Source organism: Lutjanus erythropterus, chromosome 22, assembly GCF_056507025.1.
Source record: "Lutjanus erythropterus isolate fLutEry1 chromosome 22, fLutEry1.hap2, whole genome shotgun sequence".
Classification (NCBI taxonomy): domain Eukaryota; kingdom Metazoa; phylum Chordata; class Actinopteri; order Lutjaniformes; family Lutjanidae; genus Lutjanus; species Lutjanus erythropterus.
Genome location: NC_139338.1, coordinates 3996389 through 4023867, shown reverse-complemented (window position 1 = coordinate 4023867; position 27479 = coordinate 3996389). Strand labels below are relative to the sequence as shown.

General features: G+C 39.3%; 1 protein-coding gene across 7 annotated transcripts in view; it reads right to left on the bottom strand.

Moving 5' to 3' along the window:
• Positions 1 to 1066: 1066 nt before the first annotated feature.
• The window catches only part of LOC146306486 (pleckstrin homology domain-containing family A member 5-like), a 331268-nt gene continuing 304855 nt past the window's right edge, over positions 1067 to 27479 (bottom strand). For 6 of the 7 annotated variants that reach the window (XM_084710711.1, XM_084710713.1, XM_084710714.1 and 3 more), the window contains 14 exons: positions 27011 to 27073; positions 26831 to 26911; positions 26584 to 26736; positions 24000 to 24101; positions 23792 to 23900; positions 22570 to 22613; positions 17392 to 17527; positions 15947 to 16068; positions 12663 to 12854; positions 11677 to 11814; positions 11250 to 11369; positions 8296 to 8441; positions 7018 to 7187; positions 1067 to 2878 (listed from right to left, as the gene is read on the bottom strand). In XM_084710711.1, the coding sequence (XP_084566837.1) occupies positions 2844 to 2878; positions 7018 to 7187; positions 8296 to 8441; positions 11250 to 11369; positions 11677 to 11814; positions 12663 to 12854; positions 15947 to 16068; positions 17392 to 17527; positions 22570 to 22613; positions 23792 to 23900; positions 24000 to 24101; positions 26584 to 26736; positions 26831 to 26911; positions 27011 to 27073 (1611 nt within the window). In that variant the 3' untranslated portion in view covers positions 1067 to 2843. Of the gene's footprint in view, positions 2879 to 7017; positions 7188 to 8295; positions 8442 to 11249; positions 11370 to 11676; positions 11815 to 12662; positions 12855 to 15946; positions 16069 to 17391; positions 17528 to 20530; positions 20729 to 22569; positions 22614 to 23785; positions 23901 to 23999; positions 24102 to 26583; positions 26737 to 26830; positions 26912 to 27010; positions 27074 to 27479 lie in introns of all 7 variants that reach the window. The other variant, XM_084710716.1, reaches the window with a different exon arrangement.

Genomic DNA, 27479 nt, shown 5'->3' with positions numbered 1-27479 from the left:
ACAGCGACAACAACAAAAAAGACAGACAGAACAGGACTGAGTGTTCACCCTTTTTCGTTACGTTATTCATTGGATAAATGTATAAATACAAGTTTTGACAACGTGCTACTCCGGGTTTATATTAATATGCAGTCAGCATTTGGAATTGGCGCATATGGATAACATGCCAATGTCTTTTCCACATGTTATCACAACGCATTATCATAATTCGTGTTTTGGTTTTCCATGTGTCATTTCACACTATTTAGTGTCTACAGACGTGTGTAGAGATAGCGTGTCGTTCTACGCACGAATGTCATAGAGAAAATATGTCAGGTGATCTCCCACGTGACACCGACACCAAAAGTCAGCATTGAGTTCTTTTAACTTTATCATGGAAGTTAACTTGCTAATTTATCTAACGTAACACCCACCCATTTCCAAAATCCAGACCTCAAAAGCTGTTTGAAGTGCATTTTTAAGATGAGGTGGCCCAGCAAAGTCAGCAACATGGACACCCCAGTTATACCTGGTAATCAGATCTGATCTGTACCCCAATATGTTAGCCAGATTGTTGCATTGATTGCATTTACACCTGCTTAAGATCTGAACACAATACAAATCAGACTATCTCCAGATGTGGTTTGGCAGGTCTGATCACATTCTGATCACATAGCATTTACACTTTGCATGGGCAAAATGTTTTTCCTTAATCTGGATAATGTATCTGGATACAGATCACATTCTAACATCAGGTGTAAATGGGTGAAATGTTCAAAGTAGTTTTGTTGCCTAAAGCTAATCAAATTGTAACCACGAAGAAGGTCACCTGACTGTTGTTACCAAATCCAAAACTCCAAACAGCATTAAATGACACACAAAAACCTTAAAATGCGTAGACATGATACACGAAAAGTAGCGTCAAAGTAGCATGCTACTTAAACCCTATCCCATTAGATCACGTTGGTCATCAAAGAGGCTGCCATGATAAACATTTTCTCTAAAAGAGAATTAGTAGTGTCTGAAACCCTTTCTGACAGCAAACAACAGAATGACCCAGAGGAGAGATGTTTGAAAGTCCTAGAAACTAAAAGCTTCCTTCAGCCTATTGAGGTCTGTTTCCACCGCGTTCTAAAGACCCCTGGAAATTAGGTAAATTAGTAAAAATATTTAGTTGCTGCAGATTTTTAGTGGTGGGTGAAATAAAATACTGTGAGTATGTTGTTAACAAGTGACGGGAAAGTGAAGCATGAGGGTGAAGTGGGCGTTGTATTGGGCTGTCATGGTGAAGAGGGAGTTGAGTCAGAAGGCAAAGATTTCGCTTCAACCCTCACCTGTGGTCACAAGGTTTGGGTAGTGACTGAAAGAATGAGATCGTGGATACAACTGGCCCAAATGAGTTTCTTTCGTAGGGTGGCTGGGTTCAGCCAAGGTGAGGAGCTCAGACATCCGTAGGGAACACCGAGTAGACCCACTGGTCATTTGTGTCGAAAGGAGCCAATTGAGGTTGTTCAGGGATCTGATTAGGATGCCTCCTGAACGATTCTTTCTGGAGGTTTTCTGGGCACATCCCACTGGGAGGTGACCCCAGTGTAGACCCAGAACATGCTGGAGGGATTACTAATCTCATCTGGCTTGGAAACCCCTCGGGATCAGCCTGGAGGAGCTGGAAAAGGTTGCTGTGGAGATGGATGTCTAGAATACCCTGCTCAGCCTCCTGCAACTGTGACCCCACCCGGGATAAGCAGAGGAAAATGGATGGATGGATGGAGTGTCAATCAGAAATGTTAAGCGTTGCAAGCCCCAAAGTTACTGTACTTTTGGAAAGTACTACCCTCCAAGAAGGGACTTTTAAGGGGATAAAAGAATATCCCAGAACTTCACTTAGACCCATGTCTCGATGGAAGGAACATTCTGAGTTCCTCCAAAGATCGCTAGCTCCTGGAGAAAGTTCCTGCAGTCAACATGCGACACAATCCATCCTGCTTGTGTGGCCGACAGAGCAGACTGTAGTCGTACTGGGCAGCCACCAGGTGCTCATTTGTGTCATCGTGAACATGGACCAGGGTGTTCCTGCCAAACAGCACCCTTGATAAAAGATCTAAAACTCCTCTGGATATGCAGATAATAAAAAGTCTAAAAAGATTTCAACCTTACAGAAAAGACACAAAACAGACACACAGGTGGCTGAAACGGAGCTGTACACATCAAACGCAACTTTTAAGCTATGACCTATTTTCATGACTGCTGGGATGACTATCATATAGATCAAGTACTTGAAAAAATCAGTAGATGCTTGAGTTGGTCATCTTCTGTGGTTTGCCACTTCCTTTCCAATTACAGAGCGTGTGACACCTGTTATTACACAGGTGGACGCTCATTTGGAACCCAAACAAAAAGGCTTTGTTGTAATTCTAACATGAAAATGATTCTCTCTCTTATATAGAGGCAGATGTATTATACAACTGACAAGACTCCATGGAACATTTCTGTGCTTGTACAGGTATATTTCAGCTCCATTTGTAACTAAACCATTTCACAATGTGATTTTGGTGCAGAAATGTTTTGGGACAAACATGACTCCATAGACTTGGTGTTTTGCTCATGTATGGACAGATCTAACAGGAGCTAAAGATACAGTACATCATCTGCCTTTCTTTCTGTCTGGATGTGATGGCGGCCCGTCTGTTGTGTTGTCAGTCTGTTAGCAGGGCCGTCGTCCTCTCAGTCTCCTCGTGGGCATGTAACAGTAGTATCAAAGTAGTTCTGTTGTAAACGCAGGAAGCCGTGGAGCATGCTCGGTGCAGGCTGGCTACATTTGGGCTTTTACGGGACGCCGGTGTGGATGTCGAGGCCGGCGTCACTCACGTGTCGCTGCTCACCAAGGTGAACGTCTGCGCTGCAGGGAGGAGAGGAAGAGATGGAGGGTGGAGATAAGAATGAGTCACAGATTGCAAAGTGATGAGCACAAGTTATTATCCTGACACACCAGATGGTTTGTTACATAGAGACATCTGAGACATCGTCCTTGGAAACTGTTTGTAAAAAGGTGCGCACTTTAAAAAAGGTGATCGGATGAACTGTCTGTCTATCACTGTCTATAATGAGCCAACTTCAGCCAATCAGATCAATGAACCATAAGACACCAGTCAAGAGAAGAAAAGATCTTTTCCATCGATGAAAGCCTGTAGTGCGTTTTACTAATCTTTCAAGATTGCAACATCTTCAAAGATTTAATGATGCTATAGCAGCAATGCTGACCTCTTTAGTGGCCGCCACTGTTGAATCACTTCTCACTACTGTCACACCACAACCATACCTGACCTACCAGTAGTTCCTCACAGGACGCTGATTAGTCCAAACCACTGTGGTTCAGCCAAAAGCGCATTACTTGAACCACCCATGGGAGAAGTTTACCTTCAGGGATTTTTGCCAGAAAGCGTAACTTAATATTTTCTAACCCTTTTGCTAACCTTAATATGAAGCAACACATCTCCCACAACCACTTTTTTCCAATCAGAAAACGGTGTGCACTGTTTTGTTACAGTTTTCGGATGTTTCCACAACGGTGTGCAACGGGCTTTGAGGTACATTTTCTCTTGTTTGGTGGTGTGTCAGAGGGGTACCCAGTCAGCAGTGCTGCATATAAAAACAATGTCGCACAAAAAGGCAGTGCAGTGCAATGTCACACTGTTGCTAGTGATGCAATGGTCAAAATTAGTTATTTCAAACAAAATTCAAACAGTGCTTGCAACAGGTAACATTAGCTACTGCGAGCACTGGAGCAAAAAACAGTGCAACAACACAAAAGCCTTATAGGCCAAACCTTCGAGACCAATGAGAAAGTTGATGGTTCCCACTGGAAAACAGCCTGATTCTATGAGACGGTGGGGTCTAACAAGATGACACTAAAACTCTAGATCAAATCTAATAAACCTTCTTCTGCTCAGTTTGCTAATGTGGGATAGCAATGTAATACGGCTCACTCAAATCTAGTCTCACATTACATTCACAGTTCTCTCTTATCTCATTCTCACACCCTGCTCTGTGTTTGTGAATGTATTCACACTCTCGCAAACCTTAACTAAACCAAACTTTTGTTATTAATTATATTCTCCACTTTCTTAAATCTGACAGCACAAACCTGTTACAATTCTCTTTACTGTTGCATCCAAACTCATCATCTCTGACACTTAAGTTTGAGCTCCAGCTCTAATTTAAACTCAGCTTCCTTGCAGCACTCAGATCTCTTTAACTCTAAACCAATAATCAGTGACTGTCTTCCCTAATTGTTTTTTTAAAAGCTGCAGTTTCATGATGTGCCCACTAGAGTGTGCTGTCTGCTTGTTTGTGAACTGTGCAGACAGCGTGGATGTGGTCTATCAGACCCAGTGGATGTTGCTCATTATCCACACAGTTTGAGATTTTGAGCAGCACTTTCATTTTGCAATTAAATCTGTTGTAGTTATGATGTGTGTGAATCTCATGTGACTTTAGCAGTTTCATAGTTATAAGCAAATATGTCATAAGATTTTACAGTGGAGCTTGTAAAAGATCAAACTATTGGCTATTAAACCTTGTAAGTGGACTGCCTCCTATCTTAGGTGTCGACAAAACATTGAATTTTTTCATTCTACAGTATAGATATAATGAGCAGCCATTTTATTTTTTAAAGTGTCTCAGAGTTCTCTTCATATTAATCAAAATACACATTTGTATGCCATAATTCTTATTTGGAAGAAGGGCTATAGAGTTGACATGTTATGGTTGAGACACATCTGATAGAAATATTATTTTATGAATTTTTCAAAAAATATTGAGTTAACCAGTGCTTGAGCAGTATATTTTTTTTAAACCAAGAAGTGAGACAGGGGTCCCTAGGGCATAGCTAATCCTTTTTATGCCCGATTAAATCATGTTTTTTGTTTTTTTGTTTTTTTTAAATTTGATGGAGCTGACATAAATCTGGGACACAACTTTAAAGAGTCAGAAAAAATTGATTTGAAGGCTTTTAGCTCATTTTTTAATTGTCTGAAATTGTGAATTTTTGTCTGAGACAAAGGTATTTTCTGACACAGAAGAAAATTAGAAACTAAAAAAAACAATAAGCAGACCAAAGCATTTCATAACTTACATAAATTTGATATATATATATATATATATGTATAATTATTCAAAGAAAAACTTTTCACAAAAAAAAAAAAATGGAATTAGAGTGTTGCTATTAGCCTCACACAGCCAAGACTAAAAGACACACAGTGAGACAGACTGAATCAGGTTCCAAATGGTTCTGACAGTCTGACTTCACACACAGATTTGTGATGTTAAACTGCAGCCTCAGGAGCAGCAGCAGCTGTGTGGGTGAATACAGACAGGAGGTGAATTCTCCCTGCAGGCAAGCAGCAGGGATTACCTGCTCACACTTCAGTCAACAAGCTTTTACTGTGTTCACAATGTGAAGGGGGGGGGGGGGGGGGGGGGGTATATAACTATTCACCGTCTTTCTGAGACTTAGATGAGAAGGTGGATATCACTCTCATGTCTGTCTGTTCAGTGTAGGGCTAGAATCAGGGTGTAGTTAGCCTAGCTTAGCATAAAGACTGGAAGTAAGGGGGTAACAGCTAGCCTGGCTCTGTCAAAAGTTAAAAAAAAAATACTCCTAGGAACACCTCTAAAACTCAGTAAAGGTGTTTGTGTATCTGAATTAAATTTATTTTAACTGTTCAAATCAATTTTTTGGTCAATCTTAATGATTATTTGGAAACTGAAGTAAGTTGGCAAAATGACCAAAAAGCAAACAAAAATGTGTGGGGCTGTAGCCTAGATTTAAAGAAATCCAAGCAGAAACACACCAGCTTAAAGTTTTGACTAGCTACCAACCAAACTCTAAAATCTTCCAAGAATTTTAAAAATGTATTAATTTAACTATTCAATTCCATTATGTGTACATAAATATCTCTCTACATTGTGGCCTAAAAGTCTTGTTCTGCACTGTCACGTATACTGGTGGAGAACACGAAACTCTCAACCCAGCTGGTTGAGACAGATGGACGTCCACTCTGAGTCAACTTGCCTGCTTGCAACTTGCTGCCTAGTGCTTGCTCATGGTGGGAAGAGTTGTGTCACTGTGAATAATAATATAAAGAGTACAGTCTCACTGTTCTATGTGAAAAGTGCCCCGACGGTTTTGATGCTAAATAATAAAATAGCTATATAATATTCATTCTTGAAAATTGGGACAAAACGTTGAATTTTTTTCATTGCACATCATAGTCATAATGAGCAGCCATTTTATTTTTTAAAGTGTCTCAGAGTTCTCTTAATGTTAATCAAAATACACATTTTTAAACCATAATTCTTATTTGGCTTTGATTTAGAAGGACTACAGAGTTGACATGTTATGGTTGAGACACATCTGAGTAATGTTATTTCATGAATTTGTCTAAAAATAGAAAGTTTACCAGTGTTCGAGCAGTATTCCTGCCTTTTTTAAACCAGGAAGTGAGACAGGGGTCCTTAGGGTATAGCTGACCCTTTTTATGCCTGATTAAATCATGTGTTTGGAAAAAATCTGATGGGATTGATGGAAAAGATGATTATAATACCACATTTTATACCTCTGTTATCAGTAAGTATTGTTATTTTTAGATTTTGAAGGGTTTTAACACATTTTTAAACTGTTATAAACTGTGATTTCTTGGGTATTTTGTAGCACAGAGCATGTTTAGAAATAAAAAAAATGTATACATATATCCTTAAAGATTAAATTTCACCAAGGAAATGCTGGAATAAGAGTGTTGGTATTAGTCATTTTTAGTTTTGTTTTTTGGTAGGATATGATTAGTCTCAGTTCTCAAGAATGGGTGAATTGATTTGACTTATTTTAACTTACTATTAACTTATTTAGTATTTTGCTCAAAATGTACAAACTGTGAGGAACTGAGTAAAAAAAAATAGCCTTAAAAAGCCAACATCAGAGAATTTAAATGTGCTCTCAGCTTTGACGGACACGTGTCCAGCAGTGAGGCGTTGTCTTACGAGCCAACATGTTGTTGTTGTTGTTGCTGAGTTTCTTGTCGTCCGCCGTCAGCTGGTTGGAAGAATCCAGGTTCTTCTCCAGCTTCTCCTCTCTGGTGGTTTGCTGCGTCACGTCTGCTTCCTCCTCCCTCGGCTCTGGACTCGGCGTCTCAGGCTCAGGAGTCTGGAAGCTACAGTAATGGACAGAATAGTGAGGTCGCAAGATTAGTACACTCTTAGAAATAAAGGTGCTAACTAGAACCATAAAGGGTACTTCAGCCTGTCCTTTTTGGTTCCTGGTAGAACCTTTTAAAATAATCCAAACATAAAGGGTTTTACCTAGAACTATCTGTGAAAGGTTCCACTTAGAACCCCCAATAAGAGGTTATTCAGAGAACCTTTTACCAGAACCTTCTCTGGAAGTTCTATCCATAAGCATTCCACTTTCTAAAGGTTCTATTGAGAACCAGCCCAGAGGGCTCTACCAAAAGCATTTACATTTATATTCCATATTACATTTATCTAGAACCCACCAGTGAGTTCTGAAAATCTTTTCATATTCCAAGGGTTTTGTCTAGAACCCAGCAAGAGTGTTCTATTAAGAACCTCTTTATATTTCAAGGGTTTGGTCTAGAAACCAACAAGGCAGTTCTATTAAGAACCTTTTCATATTCCAATGATTTTCATCTAGAACCCACCAGTGAGTTCTACTGAGAACCCTTTCATATTCCAAGGGTTTTATCTAGAACCCAACAAGAGTGTTCTATTAAGAATCTTTTCACATTACAAGGGTTTTATCTAAAACCCACCCAAGAAATTCTACAAAGAACCTTTTTATACATCAAGGGTTTTATTTTTATGTTATTATTTTACTGTTTTATTTAATTTTCTTCTACTTAGAACCCACAGAGAGAGTTCTGCTGAATACCCTTTTTATATTATGGTGCAAAGAATGTTGATGAAAGAGATTTCAATAATCCTTGAAGAACTCTTTCTTTCAAAAAAAGAGTTTCATGATGATACAGATAATGTTTTCTTTTTTGTATTTTTGCTGTGTCAGCATAGATTTTCTCTCAGTGTAGAAAAGCAAAGCTGTCTGATCAGAAGCTGGGGATGAAAAAGCAGGTGTGCTTCATGGTGGTGCAGCTGCTCCGTTCACTGCGATGCTCAGGTGTCTATAGATTCACTAATGAGCGCTAGTTTCCATCTCCAAAAACATGCTGGACTGTGTCCACACACACACACACACACACACACACACACACACACACACACACACACACACACACACACACACACCTGTTTTCTGTGGTGGTGTTTGTTGGTGAGCTGGTCAGATCTTGCTCTCTGCTTTCATCATCCTCAAAAGGCTGAAGGTTTACAATCTCCACACGCTGAGGCTCCGTACCCAGGTCCAGAATCACCACCCTCTGGCTCTCACACAGCTGAAGCACACACACAATATGCTTTAATTAGAACATTTAATTAATTAATTAATTAGAAAATTGAGAGTTTAGTATGTTTTTTGTGGCTGTGATGTGCTAGAAATTACATATAAAGAGCAGTATTGGCACAAAGACTTATTGCAGTTCTCTTTATTCAAAGAAAACTGTAAATGCACTTTTTTAAACAACAGTATTAAGAAATGTGCCTCACAGTTTGCTCTCAGTGTCAGTTTCAGCAACACTTTTATGTTGTGCATCAAGGCAAGAGGCCAAACAATGAAATATGTCACTATATTTAACGTCTGATGACTGGGGATGTAACAATATATCAAATATTGCAATACCACAAAAGACTAAAAAAACAAAACAAAACAAAAGCATACATACCAGACTGTGACACTATCTGCTGCGATATTACACAGTTAATTAATTTTTTTTATTATTTCTATTTTATAAAAGGAATACTACAGCCTGCTGCACTGTGTTTGTTTTGCAATTAGAAGTTCATAATTGAAACATTAATTGCAAGACGTTACAGGACAGTTTTTTGGACATTTTATTTTATTTTTAATTAAAAAATGAAAGAAGATTTCTTTTTTGTTTGTTTGTTTATTTGCTCTTTTTTTTACATTTCATGTGAATACTGTTATTTTCAATTACGGTAGCTTATTGTCTAGTTTGTAATATGTAATATGTGATTTTTTTTTGACTGTGTGTTGTGGGTTTTGATCTGTTGGATTTTTGTGTTTGTTGAAATGTGAAAATCGATAAACTTTAAGTGATAAAAAAAGAAAAGATTTCTTTTTTATTTTCCCTCCTTTTTAAATTTCACACGAATATTTTCATTTACACTGATTTATTGTCTATTTTGTTATTGTCTCATCCCCTTTTCATGTTTTTTAAGTTTTACTTAAAAAAAATCTTCTTAGTTATTTATGTATTTGTTTATTTATTTATTTATTTATTTGTATCTCAGTATCAGCCAGTACAGTTCTTCCTCTGGCTGGTGCTGTTTGGGGACTGTCTTTTATGGTTTTTGATCTGTTGTGGTTTTGTGTTGTTGATCAATCAACTTTAAGTCATAAAAAAGAAAGAAAGCATAAGCCCTGTACGGTAAAAGGAAAAACAAATTTTATGAGAACAAAAAATGCTGTACAGATGAGTTTTACAATGAATAAGGTCATTTTTTCAACTTGTCATTTTTCTTTGTTTCTAAATATTGTGATAAATATTGTATCTTGGATTTTTTTTATCGAGTTATACCTTGAGTTTTCAGTATCATATCAAGGTCAGCTAAATAAGTCCATGAATAAATCTAGAGAGAACAAATTTTTAAAAAAGAAATGAATGACAGAAATGAATAAAACAATAAATAACTGTGTGTTTTTCTGTCTCTGCTGTGGAATGAGGGCTGGTGTGTACAGCTGGGGCTCGGCGGAGCTCCGGGGTGGCATCCCACTGGAGAGCAGCCCAGACCCAGCTAGCACTCCTGGCTGAATCCAGGAGATAAACCCCTTAAAGCCAACCTGGCTTCTTCCGCATTCCCACAAATCCTCTGTTATTGTCCCAGATTACACTCGGAGATGTTACGGCCACAATGGCTGATTATCTGCCGTGTGGCAGACACGGCTGGATTACAGCCGGTGAATTTAACAGAGAGATGTGTATAGTGAAGAATTCCTTTGATTCTCCTCCACCTGCTGCCCCTGCAACCTCCAGTTTACTGTCTGCTCACAGATACCATGTGCATCCATCCCCTATATAAATGTATTTTCTTCAAATGACTTGATATCAGCAGCTCATTAGCCTTGAATGCTGCTATTTTACCTGTTAACTTCTTATAGAGACAATCAAGACTACTTTGGCTTAATGTTCACACTGTTTACAGGCAGTTATATTAACAAGCATCAGTCCACTTTAACCACACAGCAGCACTAGTAACCCAAAAATGTCCCTAAAATATGTCATTATCACATATTCACATGTGTGAGTATGTCCAGAGCTAATCTTTAATACCACTGAACTAATCAGCCTAAATTCTTTTTGCACATTAATGACTGTATGCTGAAGGACCTCTGTGATTCAGAATTATTGAAAGTTAATTACTTTTATACCTTTTGTGTTTTTATGGCCACAGTATTTATGTTTTCAGATCATGCCATTCTTGTGAACATGATATCTCAAGAACGGCTGGAGGAAATTTCTTCAAACTTTACACAAATGTTCACTTGTACTCAAAGGTGAACTGATTAGATTTTGGTGGTCAAACGTCAAAGGTCGTGGTGACCTTGCTAAACACATTTTTGGCCATAACTCAATAATTCATTTGCTTATTATGACAAAATAACACACAAATATATCTAATAGAATAATATGATGAGGTGATGACATTTTATATGCAAAAGGTCAAAGGTCAAGTTCACTGTGACATCATAATGTTAAGTTCTCTATCTGTCCTCTGTCCTCCTCTGTAAAAATAGTCATAACATTGCAGTAGGTGCTTCACTATCTGTTGCCTGGTGGGGGTCTGGACTCTACTGAGTGACTTCTTCAAGTTGACATGGTTACATTTCACCACACTTATTGTAAAAGGTATTTTTGTGTAGTGAGGCTTGAGTTGCAGAGTTTTGGAGATACTGGCTGTAGAGATTTCTGACTAAGATGTGGAATGAAATGTGGACTAATCCACATCTGAAAATAGTCCCCACGAAATGCACCATTTCCTCCTGTTTGATTAAAGTAAAAACAAAACGATATATTTTGGGGGCCAGCAGCCCCGGCTGTGCAGAATCCTCTACAGTGCAGTACCTCGTTGTTGATGCTGTTGGTCTGAGCCTGCGGCTCCTTCACACTCTGCAGGCTCACGTCCCCGTCCTGCTGCTCTTCCTCATGCTTGTCATTTTTCACCTCCTCCGCATTCTGCACCTTCTGGAGATTGAAATAGAATCATGTGTGGAGCTGCTTGTACAGTCAACAGAAATGTGCATGAGGTTTTACATGCAGATGGTGTATCATGCACTGCAGAACATATGTGAAGGTTATATAACCAACTACTGATGGGAAAAAAACTGAAAGTTGCTCAGAGTTCTCTTAATGCTAATCAAAGCACACATTTTTAAACTGAAATTGTATAATGTTCTTACAGTTGTAACTGGCGTAACAGTGAAGTTCACAACTCAGTGATTATGAGTATGACAAGGCTATAAAAATGTCAACAAAAATATATCCCATGAACCTGTGGTGCAGGTTCTGTGTGAGTCCCAGCAGCCTCAGCAGCCATCCTGCTCTGCTCCATGTGAGCCACCTTCAGCTGCTGCAGAGCTGCCTCCAGCTCCACAGGGTCTGCACAGGCCCCCTCCGCCTGGACCCGAGTCTGTAGGCGCACACACACACACACACACACACACACACACACACACACACACACACACACACACACACACGTAAGCCTAACTAGATTGTTTCAGTTTATAGCTCTCCTGCTTACTTTTTCCTGAGGCCTCAAAAACTGTCAAACATTTTCAATCTGTGAATTCATTCAAGTGAGTCTGTGGACATATTACTCATGTTGTGGGGGCATGAATGTGTTTATTCACTCACATTGTGGGGACTCGCCTTCCTTATGGGGACCAAATGAAAGCCCTCATAATATAAATCATTAAATGTTAGGTTAAAGACTTGGTTTAAGGTTAGGGTTGGAGTTACTCAAGTGGTTGTGTTTGTCTGTGGACATGTATTACTCATGTTATGGGGACATAAATCTGTGTACATGCTCACACTGTGGGGACTTGCCTTCCTTATGGGTACCTAACGAAAGACCCCATAACATCAATCATTAAATTTTAGGGTCAAAACTTGGTTTAAGGTTGAGGCTAGGATACATCTCCGAGAAATTAATGTCCCTAAAAGTGACCCACATTAATGTTTGCATGGACGTGTATTACTCAAATTGTGGAGACATACATTTACTTACAAGGTCACATTATGAGGAATTACTTTCCTTTTGGGGACTAAATGCAAACCTCTATAACACAAGTCTGTAAGTTTTAGGTTGAAGACTTGATTTAGTATTATACTTCAGTTAAGTGTGTGTATGGACATGTATTACTCATAGGTTAGGGAACACCTCAAAGAAATGAATGTAAGTCTATGTAATGTTCCCAAAAGTGACGTAAGTAAATGTGTGTGCATGTGCGGTTGTGGGAGGGAGGTGAACATCACCTGCATGACAATAAAAGGGTTGTCTTTGCTGAAGGAGGGCGAGCGGGACGGGGTTTCTCTCTTCTTCTCTCGGAGCGACGAGGCCTCCTGGTTCCTTCTAATCCTCTCCAGCTGCTCCTCCACACTCATCCTCGTCCTGCCCACCTCCCGCTCCCCGAATCCTGTCTGATCCACCGCACTCCTGGGACGGTCCTGCATGGGACAAGACAAAACTCCATGTGTCCATGTTTTTGCTGAACTAGCCTTTTATCCAAATCAAAGGTGTGGAAACGAAAGCCGTCCAGAGACTGGTTTCTGACTGCCTGAATTTTCTTGGTAAGACAAAATGATCCATATGTTTGGCCTGTTGACTTTAGTCTTGTTTTAAACCTGAGGCTGAGTTTTAATGGTCAGGATGTACAGTATGCCTGCAGTGTAGGTGTAGTGTGGGTGAGCGTAGGCATAACAGCCACAAGGGATAGTTACATCAGACCTGTTCTGGTAAATGTGTCATCTTTAGTTACAGTGAACTGATATTTTTAACATTGATGTTTCAGCTTATAAACTTTTGATAGCTGTGTCTCACATTCTCAGATAAAAGCTGGTGTTTCAGGTATGCATGGATTAAAAATTGCAGGTGTGATCAACACAAACAAAAAGCCTGGTCCCTTATGAATGCTGGTTAAAAATTTTCTGGATGGTGGTGGAATTCAGCATTAAATTTACTATATTTACATTATGTTAGCCTCAGCATATTAGCATTTAGCCATTGCAAATGTGGAATGTAATTGGATACACAGCAGTGCAGCTTTCTCACAAAAAAAAACTAGTGGTAACTTAATTTCATTCTATGTGTGATTTTGGACAGAAATTGCCCTGAGACATACCATAAACAAAACACTTGATGCAACTATAAAAAATGAGTGGCCTCTAGGCAGCTCCGAAGTGTTAAGTAGGTTTCCACAGCAGGGAGGGATTATGACCATTGTAGCACTAGAGGGCTTTTAATGTGAAAGGTCTTTTCAGGAATGACACAAGCTGAAACCAAATTGAAAACTTTAAAATGATGGTTTGGTATTTGCAAGTTGCCATTAAATTTAAACAAAACTAAATTTATATTATTTAATATTGAATCAAAAAAAGTACAAATCACGATAGATAATGTTGAGATAGAAACAGCTTATACTAAACCACCTATAAATCATGTAAAGCAAATTTTTGATTGTTTATTTCCTCTACATAGATCATATTCATTCAACTTCATTCACTCTTTATTTCTCAGTGGCTCCTCAGTTTAGGAGCCAATGACTTAAGTCATTAAATGTAGGGTAGAGACTTTATGGTTTGGGTTGGGGTTAGTCAATAATAAATGAATATTTCACAAACCCAGGGTTGCAAATTTTGTGCATGTTTCTGAACTTATAGTTCAAACACTAATGATCAGGTGTGGAAGTAATTAATTACAAATAGTCAAATTACTGTAATTAAGTAGTTTTTTGGGGTATTTGTACTTTTATGAGTAGATTTTAAGTCTTTACTTTTACTTGTACTTAAGTATTCATTATGCCGTGTAATCTACTTAGTTACTTTTAAAATAGTTGAGAACTGAGTACAATTTGAATTAACCTTTTATCTGCATTTTTGTAGCCAATAAAGTGATTTGATTACAAGAAAGCCAGTGAAAACCAGGACATATGGACAAAAAACAAAACAAAACCAAAAAAGTATATTTTAGACTGATCTTTAATTGATGTTTCATTAAGAATTTAACCAGTTAAAAAATGTATTCATAGATATTTAATCAATAGTCGTGGCAGTAACTGCACCTCATCTAGCTTTGTTTTGCCTGCTGGAGACATTTGCTGAATCAAGAAATAAAAACTTGAAATGAGAGAAAAAAAAAAACAGCCAATCAAAATGAGGGGAAAAAAAACACTTGTTATGTATCAAATCAATTATTCATGATTAATTGATTGTTAGTGTTTCAACTATTGGTAAAGCAAAACACAGAAAATTTAGAGCCCTAGTCTGGAGAGGTGATGGTGACATCATCGGTTAAAAGTAACCAATACTCTGAGTAGTTTTTTTGACAAATACTTTGTACTTTTACTTAAGTATTTTTCTTTACTTGTAATTGAGTAATATTTTAGCAATGTAATAGTACTTGTACTTGAGTACATATTTTCAGTACTCTTTCCACCACTGCTAATGACTGATTAATTGATTAATCATTAATAATTAATAAGATACAAAATATTTCTCTTCTCATTTTTTTCCTCATTTTTTCCTATTTTCAGATTAAAGTTAGGTTTCCATGAAAATGACTCTGTCAGACCAAAACAATGTCAAAGGACGCACATAATAACTAATGGAAAAAGGGCAGGTGTAATAAGCTACGGCTTTAGCCTGCACCTCTTCAGTTATTATAACTTGCTTAGATTTTTTTTTACATGTTTATTTGAATGTAATTTGAAAAAATGACCAAAATTAATTAAATTAAAATTAAACTAAACAAGCTTTAGCTTAGAAGTAGCTCTTGCGCCCATATTGCAAGTCTTAAAATTTTTGTCTAAAGACTTGGTATAGGGTTAGGACCAGAATACTCCTGGAGGTGAACGTCCCCAAAAGTGACCCAAGTTAAAGACTGTGTGGACATGTATTGCTCCTTTACACAGTCACATTGTGAAGACTCAGCTTCCTTTTGGGAACCAAACGTAAGTCTCCATAACGTAAGTCATTAAAATTTAGGGTAAAGACTTTACAGTTTACAGTTAGAGTTGGTTAGTCAATAATAAATGAATATTGCACAAAAAAGTTGCAAATTTTGAGCATTTTTCTTAACTTATAGTTAAAATGCTAATGAATGATTAATTGATCATTGACAATTATTAAGATGAAAATGAATAAAATGATAAAATGAAAGAAAAAAATAGAAGACTGTATAATATTGAGCACTAAATCAAGCTGGAACACAGGGCAGAGATTTGAACAAGGACTTCCAGCTCTAAGATGTGAACTTGGAGGGGAAACTCTTCTGCCAGGAAGTACTTGCACAGATGTGAAGTGCAAAAATGGTTCCTGGAGCAAGTAAAGTGCGTGCTCTGAGAGTGACTTGTCATTGTAAATGTATTATTAAAAGATATGTATGTGCTTGTTGGCGGGCAGATTAAGAATCTAAAGAGATCTGACTCAAAGGAAACAGCTATCCTTCAGGCTCATTCTGACACATTTGTTAAACTAGAATTGGTTCACTTCATCTAAAAAAAATGTTTTTGTCTCTGTTGATGCCAACAGCAAAAACCTACTGATCTGGATTCAGGCTTCTTGGTCTTCCTCAGGGTGACATAGGAAGCAATGGTGGAGGACTCGGGAGGGCTCATGGGAGATTTGGTCCTGGGAGGAACGATGCCCACTGGGTACGGGGGTACTGTTGGAGAGATGGCAGGGAACGCTGTCACAGCACTTACACATTAGCAAACAAACAGTACAGTCAGGCTAATTGCTCATGTTGTTGTGGAAAATGTTACTGTGCTCCACTTCACTAAACATACAAAACATATAAAAAGAATGTAACAAGTACAGGAGGCATTCAGGGACATCAGGAAGTTGTAATTTTGAAAACAAAACAAAACAGTGTTTTAGTGTATTTTTAGCAGGATGAATCAAACATATATTCTAAACAAAAAACAACATGTATACAATACATACATACACATATGTATATAAAATAATTAAATGTGAGGGATTTCTCCTACGCTGTGCATGCAGCTTATTATGACCCATATTTATGTTAATTGTTAGGTGGCGACCTCTAGTGGCCGTAGTAGTAATGAGGGAAGATCTGCGCAGGGAGGAGACTGGGGTTTGTCCCGTGTAAAACTAAAAGTCAAAGTGGACATCACATGACTTATGTCACTTACAGCATTTGAATTACATTACATGACTTACTTATTAGAAAACCAAACAAAGACTTTTGTTAAACCTAACCAAATGGTTTTGTTGCCTTGAGACAATATTGACATGTTTAATGTAACATAACGAAACATAACATAATGCATCATGCTGTACTGAAATGTAGTGTACTGAAACATTATATAAAATACTTGTTTTAATGTTAGTCATGACTAACATGACGTAACATAACAAAATGTGCCATAATGCATACCTTAATGTAACGTAACAATGTAACGCACCATGATGTAATGCACTGACATACAATACTTATTTTAACCCAAACCATGCCTCGACCTAACAAAAATGCAACTGTTTCACAACGTTAACCACATGTTTAACATCATGTGATGTAGGTCATGTTAAGTTGTGACTAACATGACATAACATAATGAAACATAACACAACAAAACGTAACATAATGCATTGTTCCGTAACGTACCATACCTTAACGTAATAATGTAACACACCATAATGTAATGCACCATTTTTTCTAAACCTAATCAACAATTCACAACATTAACTACATGTTTAACATCATATCATGAAAGTCATGTTAAGACATGACTAATGTGACATAACATAACGTAACACATACCACACCGTACCATAACATACTATAACGACCTACCCTGACTTACATCATGTGATTTATGTAACACAATGTGACCTAACATGACATACTTATGTAACATGACTTAGATAACATGTTTAAGGTCCAGTGCTGCCTGTCTCTTGGAATATACAATACTGACTAAGTATAAGAGCAGCAGCTATAAGTGACTGAGTCCAGGAGTACCTTTTGAGGCTGCAGTGTCTTTACCCTCAGCAGAGGTCTCCGTCTTGTCCTTGTCCTCACCATTGGCCTCGTCCACTTCCTCCTTCACCGTGGTCAGCTCAGGCTCACTCTTGTACAGCCGGTAGTCTGGAGCTTGCTGTGAGGCGGAGGAGGGAGAGATCACTCAGGGTCAGAATACACACCATGCAGCAGCAATCAAGCACACATCCACATCCACACGTACACATGTATGCACTTTTAGAATAAGAAGTTTATCAGTGGTTATTTGTTGGCCTGACTAGATCTACACCACTGTTTAAAAGTTTGGAATCACCTTTTATAATGAGGTTTTCTTCTTTTATAGATGAAAACAGTATAATTCAGACAAGAAATGTAGGATTCACATTTAAAATAGTTTTGGCTCCCAAAAAAGAAGAATTAAATGGTTAAAATTTCCTCTTAGTCGATGTATCCACAGTGCTGCTTGACAGGGGAGAGTTAGAAATGTTCCAGTACCATTTTTTCCAATACCTTTGCTGTTTTTTTTAACAGCTGTATACTACTAACCCTGGATGGACGTGATATGATGCCATCAATGCTATCTATTTGGCTAACACTAGTTGCTTTCATTGGTTTGGGTTGTTTGGGCAAGATTTAGGCATGAGGAGTGACTCTGGATCATTACTGAACCACAATGGTACAACTGGGTTCCAAAAAAATTTCTTTGAGGCCTCTGCAGTCCATAGTATCTTAGACAGTGATCTACTGCAATTCCAATTAGTGCTAACCCTAGACCAGTGTTTCCCAACCCTGGTCCTCAAGGCACACTGTCCTGCATGTTTTAGATGTTTCTCTGCTCCAACACACCTGATTAAAATGATCAGGTTGTTATCAGGCTTCTGCAGAGGCTTGATGATGAGCTGATCATTTGAATCAGGTGTGCTGGAGCAGAGAAACATCTAAAACATGCAGGACAGTGTGCCTTGAGGACCAGGGTTGGGAAACACTGCCCTAGACCAACCTTCTATTTCTGTTTTGAAGTTTTAAGAATAGCTTTGCTAAAGCGACATGCCTTTTAATTCAGGAAAACATTTCCAATTTAAATCTGCACTGATTGTGATGCTTCCAGTTTCCAGTGCATTGTGATTTCTTATATTCTTATTTAACTCTTGCTCGGAGGTATCTTTGTCTGTTTCTGCCCTTTCAGTCATTAGTCTGATTGAACCATTCTACAGCATTTTGTTCTCTAAACCCTTCATACAAAATAACATGTATTTGGAAAGAGGACTGTAAACCTGAAATCATAATATTACATTCAAAAATACAGAGTTGTCCTCTCAGACTGTACTGCGAATCAAGCTTTTGTGGTAGATGATTCTGAACTTTTAAATAGCAGTGTACATGGAAATTCAATGGCTTGTATGAGCCTTTCGTAATAACTGAAGAGTGAACCTCTTCACACCGTTGATTTTGATAATGTCCTGTTGCTGTTTTTGAGTCAAAACCTTGTATCTCAAATCTTTTCAGAAAAAAAAATGCTTCATGATTTCTGAAGGTTGAAAATTTTTCTCAGCCAAGAGAAGAGACAACATAGTACAAATGGCCTTTATGGGAAATTTGTTCATTCACTGGGAGTATGGCATGTTAGGACCGCTGTAGGGAAAACAATTTGGACAGTTAAAGAAAAAACAAAATATTTTGGAAAAAAACAAGTCAACAGATTAAGTCATACTTTTAAATTAAAGTTATATTGCCGTATTTCCTAAAGTAATGACTGGAGCCTTTATTTACATCAACTGCAGAGAGTTTATTTGAAGCAGGCTTTTATTAGAGGCAGGCCTTTATTTCTAATTTCCTCTGTTTGAGGGAATTAATATATGTGGTCATATTTTAGGATGAAGCCTCGTTTTCCTGGTTAAAGTTTTGTTATTGCATTATGCCGTTAACTAAAATACATATTTTGGTTGGGACATTTTACATTTTATTTTAGTGTCATACACACAAAGTGTCCAACCCTCATGGGTTATAAGACACCAAAGGTTCATCTGCAGTTTTTGAACTGTCTTTGCATTACAAAACTACGAGTTATTTTATAGCTTGGTCTTACACTAAATATTCTCTTCCAACCTCGGTAAATAATTTTGTTTATTTGGAATGCACATTATATATAATGACTGGGAGTTTATCTACCCTTGTTTTTTCCCCCGACCTGTATTTGGGGCCCCATATCATCCCGGCCATTATTACAGAAAGACTTTTATTTGACTACCAGCTTGTATTTGAGGAGATATGGTATTTGATGATAAAGTTGTAATTTAATAAGAAAAAGTTGTAGTATTCCTGTAATGAAGTCAAAAGTCATATCATTTTGAAAATAAAGTGGTATTTCACTATTTATTTATGGCACAATTCGACTTTCCTTATTCAAAATTTCAGATTTTTTCCATACTAACACACAAGGCTCAGATGAAAAACTTCTCTTGGAGCTCTTGGATGACATCTTGCTCTCAGCGAGTTGCAGAGATGGAAAGATGCAAGTAAAAGAGACAGAGACAATCTGGTCTGTCTTGTCTTGTGTAAAATCACAAAATTACCAGACTTGGAGTCACAAGGTTCTGACCCATGAGCCACACCGTGATCTTACAGTAAATGGTATCAAAAACATTCTTGTAGAACCATTCACGTTGTACTAAGAACCTCTTTCAGCATGTTTTTTTTATAGCAGCAAAAGGCTTTTTGAATGTGCACACACAAAGTAGAAGGCCAAACACACTCAGAACTCAAGTGTAAACCCACACAGTGAAACATCAGCCTCATCATAATGGAATTCTGCAGATGAATCCATGGATGAATCAGAGTGGGTCTGAATGTGACACTGTAGGTGAGGGACAGTGATGGCTGGATGGTTGCAGGAGTCAAAAGAAAGACAACGCTGAAATTAACCACATGAATCCACAACAGCACTTAGGGAATGAGTCTCTTCTGCGTGTATTAATTCAGCCTTGATGGAGTGAGTATGATGAAAATGGACGTAAAAATGGTTGTAAGCAGATAGAATCTCCTGAAATGATGTTTTGAGATGCGGGGGTTCGGTGCTGATGGTGGTCACTGATGGAGGGAGCAGACGTGGGAGGGTATGAAGGTTTGCAGCGGTTCTTACGCTGTGCGCTCCGTTCCTGGAGGCGGCCTTGCGGTCCTCGGGGCGGTGCGTGTGGGACGGCAGGCGGCCGCTGGGGTGTGAGTGGTGGGGGGGCACGTGAGGGGGGCGCTCTGATGAGTCGTAGTACTGGGGGAGGGGCGGGCGGGGGGGCACGCTGTCGCCCTCCTTGAGAGGACTGAGCGGCAGCAGCGTCACTGCCTGTTGACCAAGGAAATCATGTGGTATCACTGGACGTACTGTAGGGCACTAACCAGGCTCTTTACCACCAAATTAGTTCAGTTCTGTTCGAGACAATCGGAACCTTGGTTTTTGCATATCAGCCCACGTTTCCACAAGTTGCCAGCAAAATGATTGTAATAAGGATGCATCATCACAACCACCTATAGAATACAACTTGCCCACTTTGGCTCAAGGCTTTCGGTTGCATATCCATTTATTTTTAGTGGAAAAGCTCCAAATATTTTAAAATTAGGGTGTGCTAACTGTTCCAGTAAGTGCAGCTAATTTTATGTTTGTGAAAAAAACCTAATTGTGTTTGCTGTTCGGTGCTGAGCAGGTTAGGCTAGACAACATAGTACAAAAAGCAACAAAACATGTGTCCCATGTAAAACCAAAGTCAATGTTGACTTATTTTAACTATAGTACATACAGAAAGTGAGGCCTAACTTGCATTATATGCTCAATTTACATCATGTACATGACCTAACCTTCACATCATATATGCAAGTTAATTTGTCTGAGTAATGTACTTATTTTAACCCAAACAACAGTTTTATTCAAAAGCTGAACAAGGACAACTAAAATCATCATTACGATTAAGGTCACCTGACTGTTGGACTAAATGCTGTTAAATGACACACAAAAAGCTTAAAATGCTTAGAAATGACACATGACAATGTCCTTAAAAGTGTTGTGCTATTAATATGCCAACACATGCGATCAGGTTGACCTAGTGGGTTTTACTAAAATCAGCTGCCTGCTGCTGCTGGAACTCTGGAACTGATGAGAGCCATGAGTGTCACTAAAACAGTTAAGTTGTGGGCTGTAAAACCAAAACGTTTCATAGAGCTGTGGGGAACTGCAGAGTTGGAGATAATTTTTCTGTGGGAGGCTGTAATGTCTGCAGGTCTGTGGCTGTACCACACACAATTTATAAAAACAGATCAGCCAGACAGCGACAGTAAGATTTGCACATACAGTCACTTTGTATTAAACCTGAACACACCTTAAGTTGGCTTCTGCAAAGCAAAGTACAGCGCTTCAAGGTTAAAAAAAAAAAAGTAACAACCAACGCAATGACTGGCGTCATTAAAAGGAAATTGTGAATTTGGTTGTTTCTTGGAATAAAGGCGTTGCTGTTAAACAGGCAGCTCTGATCTAAAGTCTTGAAGGTTGGAGAAATCGTGACTGCACCAACAATCATCATTTTCTAATCATTCCCTGCTCACAACTCCATTACCAAGTGCCTGTAGTGTAATTTGCCCAGAAAAAGGTCACTGTGACAGATTAACTAACTTGAGGCAAGTTTCAAGATTCAGCAAGTTGACTGAATGAAAGTGAACCAGCGGCTGCCTGCATAAAGGAAGTCAGTTTTAACAGTTTCAGTGTGATTTGAGGTGAGGTTGTAGGTTGCAAAAGCTTATATATAGAGCTAGTGATTGGTTTGTCCATTCTGGGTGGCCTCAGTGGAAGAGAACCTGTGTCCTCTGTAGATATAAAAGACCTAATAAATCCCCCTGAATCTTACACACTGGGCCTTAAATTGATTTTTAAAAAATCCAATGATTTCTCCAGTGCTGCAAACATGTGAAGAAACCCCATCCACAGCCTAAAACTAACTCTCAGTCATTTTTATGATGATGGGATGAATGCCCAAACCATTACAACCCTGTTGGATCCTCTACCAAAATCACACTCATCCTGTCTTCAAAAAGGATCTTCAAGATGTTTAATTGGAGCCAACTGAATATTGAACAGCTGAAAGTAAGTGTGGTGTAGTGTGAATGTTAGTATGTGCTGTGTGGGCTGGTCTGCAGTACCTCATTCTTCTGTAGACTGGAGAGTGGTTTGGAACCAGGAAAACCTGGAAGAGGAGGAATGGGACTTAAACATTTTCAGTAACAAAAGACACATGCAAAAGCATTTGTTGTCCTGTTCTTAAACCATGTTCCAAGAAATGAATTCTTCATTGTCCAGATTTTTTTAGTGCAAGATGGAAAGAATTAAAAAAACAACCCTCCTCAACATAAATCATGTCAGATGAATATGTAATGACTCACAGATTATTTGAAGCACCCATTAAGTCAAAATTGATGTTTAGCATTTTTTATCATGTATTGTGCAACAGGTCACCGATACGCCAGTATTTGGCCCAAAAATGACCCCAACAGCTCTGGGGTGTACACTAAATATGAGTTCAATGAAACGCTTACTGTCTCTCTTAAGACACCACTGTGGAGTGTTTTTGGGGGTAGGGCCTCACTACAACAACACATTTTTATAAATTTTACTAAACACAAAACTCTCAGGGATTTGATTGCAGAGTTTCCTGAAGGACAGATAGATTTGGCTTGTTGCTAAAGTAGCTAACTGTAATTGTTAGCTGCTTACCAGGCAACAAAACTGGATTCCTGGTTAACACGCCGGACTAGGACAGAACACAGCCTTTAAGACTGACAGTGAATGTGGTACTGAGGTCATTTACATAATTTCCTGGTGGAGAGATAGCTTTACATGTTGTTAAAGTAGCTAACTGTGACTGTTAGCTGCAGTTAGCAGGAACTGGAACCAGGCTTTAAGTGAACATGACCGGTCAACAGGACAAACACAGCCTGTGAGACTGTCAGAGAAAACAGTGCCAAGGTCATTTACAGAGTTTCCTGATGGACAGATAGCTTTAGCTTTTCAGAAGCTTTCCAGTGACTGTTAGCTATTAGGTGGAACTGACAGGGAATGCAGTCCTGAAGTCATTTACAGTGTTCCATTTTCCTGGAAAGACAGCTTTACTTGTTGCTAAAGTAACATAGCTGACTGCTATCTGTCTTTAGCTTGGATAGCCATAACTGTGGTCCAGGATACCAAGAGCCAAATCCAGCAAGAAAATTAGACCTTGGTACTGTAGCATAATGTACATTTGGCTACTGTGAACAGCAATCAATATCTGTGACAAGTCCTTCCCTAGCTTTTTACACTACACATGTGTGTAATAAACACTCTGTTAGACATTTCATGGGTGTTTTAAGCGCTGTTGGAGACTCGTACTGTTGTCTGAGCTCCTCTGTGGTTTGTTTTTGGCCAGAGCCTCCATCACGTCCTGGATCCTCCACAGCTCCTTCTGGATCTGGATGTGCCGCTGGCTGGGAGGCTCTGTCTGAGGACACACACACACAAACACACACACAAATGCTGTTAAAAGCTTGATCACTCCACAAAGTGTGTGTCTGTGTGAGAGTGTGTGCATGTGTGTTACCTGTGGGCTGCCCAGGGCCTCCAGTTGCTCCAGCAGGTTGGTCTTGGCCAGAGTGACATCTGCCCCCAACCTGTCGTACTCCCTCCAGGAGCGCTCCAACTCCTGAAAGCAGGACACCAGCCAACAGCAGAGTCGTGGGACTGTGTGAGCATGCCCAAACTAATCATCTATATCCTCACACATCATTTTCTGCTTCCTACCTACATTATTTAAATGTTTGTAATGTGTTTCATGATGGCCCTGATGACAGTGATAACCCAAAACACAATTAAGTTTTTCTCTATACTAAAAGTGTTGGAGTTTTGACCACTTTACACTTTTTCCCCTCGTCCATGCATCTTGAAAGGAGGTGAACTTGTGTCATAAACCACAGCTCATTTCCCTGCTCTACTCTACCGCACCTACAAAAGCAGAGATTTTAGAAATCTTTTCAGTTTATTGCCGCCACACTGTGCAACATGGATCAACAGATAAACTTGGGAAGAACATTAAGTTTGATGTATGTAGACTGTACGATGATCACTCCTGCTGCATTGTAGGCTATGACGCAAGTCAGTATAAAAAAAAAACAAAAACAAAAAAAAACAGCACGTGTCATCCATCTGCACCACTATTGTGGTTAACAATGAAGCTAAGTAAGAACTAAACCCTTGCAATAGTGGTACTTATGTGTATGGAAAAAATCCAAAGAAGAAGAAGAGGAGGAAACTGTGGAACCAGTCTTGGCAAGGGAAAAGGTGCAGACTTGGGATGCCAATGCCATTGCAAAGAGAGCTTGAAGCAACGTTAAGTATTTTGTAGTATGCTAAGTATGCTAAAATAGCATACATAAACGTACATTTGTGTGTTGAAGTGTCTACTGACATGATCTGTCTTTGTCCACCTACACACACTACATCTCTACTGGTTTCTTAGTAGACTCAGGCCACATTTTGAGAGGATTATCCTAAAGTTCTGACACTGTCAGAATTTTGTCTCAGGCAATCTTTGGTCCTAAGAGGGTCAATCTTTGAACCCCTCGCAGTTTGATGTAGGACCACCGATTTGGAGCCATGACCAGAGATATCACCACTTTTTTTCATGTTGGTCATCTTTCACCTGGGACAGCCCAAAATCGTAGTGTATACCCTACTTAAGATTGTGGGAACCTCAGTTTTTTGCTAAGAAAGCGAGTGCTCTTTTTTGCATCTTACACAAGCTTCTTGTTGTGGGGACTGCCCTGTTTCCCCAATATTCCCCAAATGTTCCATTAGACTGACACCCCATTTGTCCATCCTGGGGACAAACTCCCATTGGTCCAAAGGTCCACTGCTCTTAAAATACACACTCTTTGTGCAGTACTTTAGGTTAGAGTTTGTGTGTTACTGTAGAGAGAGTGAGTATTTTTGGTCGAGCTGGCCTTTGGAGCAATGGGTGTTTTTGGGATAATGTGCTGTCAGAGAAATGGGATTTTGGTCCAATGAACCAGTTTTTGGACTACTGAGGTTTCGGACTAATGGGCCGTCAGAGCAGTTGCAGGGCACCCTAGTTCTCAGGTGAATGTTGTCAAACCCCCCAACAGTCCAAAAAATTGTCCAGTTGAATCAAAAGCTCATCTGTGACAACCCATTATCCCCAAAACAAACTCCCACTGCTCTGAAGGCCCACTGCACCAAAAATACACACTCTACCTGCAGTTAAGAGTCCCAGGTTATCTTTGGTTTCAAGACTGTGAGAATAGCTGTCATTGAACCACTATCAGTTTGATGTAGGACCACCACTTTGGAGACTATACTAAAGATATCCCTTTGTTTCTTTCATGTTGGTCATCTTTCGTATGGGACCCACACCCAGTTTAAAGTTGTGAAACTTGCTGTAAAGCATGTGCTTGTTTTTGCATCTGGGACAAGCTCAGTTTTGTATCTTGTATTTTTCAATAAACTTACTGTCAGTGAACATGGAATATCATCATATGTCTCTGCATTTGCACCACCTCTTAGAAGCTCCAAGAACTTCTCTGGAGCCCTGCTAAACCTCAGCAGAGATAGGAGGCAGTTCCTAAGTTCAGAAAAGTTATAGACTTAGAAGTAGGACCAGAGAGTATTGATTTCCTCCTCTTAGAGGCTTGGTAGATACAGGCCCAGGAGAAGTTTCTTGGTCTGTACTTGTATTAAACCAGCCGTCCCCTCTCCCTGTCTCTCTCTGTCTTTGTCAACCCAACAGGCTGAGGCAGTTGCCGCCCACCCTAAAGTCTGGTTCTGCTCAAGGTCTCTGCTTGTTAAAAGACAGTTTTTCTTCACAACTGTTGCCAAGTGCTTTCTCATGGTGGGAACTGGGGAAGAGTCAGGTCTCTGTAAATAATATAAAAAGTATAGTCTAGACATGCTGTATATGAAACCATACTTACCCAACTTATGTGATGTTATGTTGACTTGAATGAACTACCAATTTTTTGAGAATATTCTCCAAGAAATAGACGAAACTACCAGTGTGGAAGTATCCTTGGTAGTTTCTTTTAAATAAACTTCCTCCACCTTTCCTGTAGTGATATGTGTGTTTGTGTGTGTGTAGGTGTGTGTTTTGGTGTGTGCTGGGGTGTCCTTACAGCGCTGACTCTGGACAGCTCTCTGCAGGTGCTGAGCAGGCCGTTCTGCAGGACGTCTCTCTGCTGGACCAGACTCTGCATGGCTGCGGCGCTGGAGCCGCTCTGTTCACTCAGCTCCTGACTGGCCGACAGCAGGGCCGTCTCCAGTGTGTGCTAAAGCACAACACACAAACACAAAAACTTATTGCACATACAATATGAGTCTACAAAAAGACACGAACATTAAGACACATACTGAGAGCTGTACCTTCTCTCTGTGTAGCTGCTGCAGCTTCTCCTCCTGCATCCTCACTGCCTTGTCCTGCTCACACAGTCTGCTCAGCTTGGTCTGACACGCAAACACACATAAAGACACATACAGGCATGAATGAAACTTTCTTGGAAGTGAAGTGCTATCTATTTCACTCCAAACTATGCATGTTCTTACGTCGATGTCGGCCTCCTCTGTGCGCTGGATGAAGGTGCCGTCTTTGTAGTCATCTGGGCTGATCTGAAATGAGGAGGCACAGTCAGAAATGGACAGCAGGGGGCGACGGCAACACATCTGTTAGGATGGAGAGCCCAGAGCTCCAGCCATGAAGAGTTCTCTTCCAAAATGCCAATTCATGCAATTTTGGGGAAAATAATGACCTCATATCTGAGTTTTTTACTGATCTTTTCCAATGCATGGAGGATTGAGCCTGTCAAACTGTGGGATACACAATCCAATTATAATCATGATATAAACTGTTTTATTAAAGGGAGAGTTCATTTTTTTTTAAGTGAGGTTGTATGAGGTACTTATCCATAGTCAGTATATTACCTACAGTACATGCTAGCTGGTACAATCACAGTTAGGAGAAGTAGAGTAATAGCACAGAAGCTAAGCACTGTACTGCTGTGGACAGGGTCAGCAA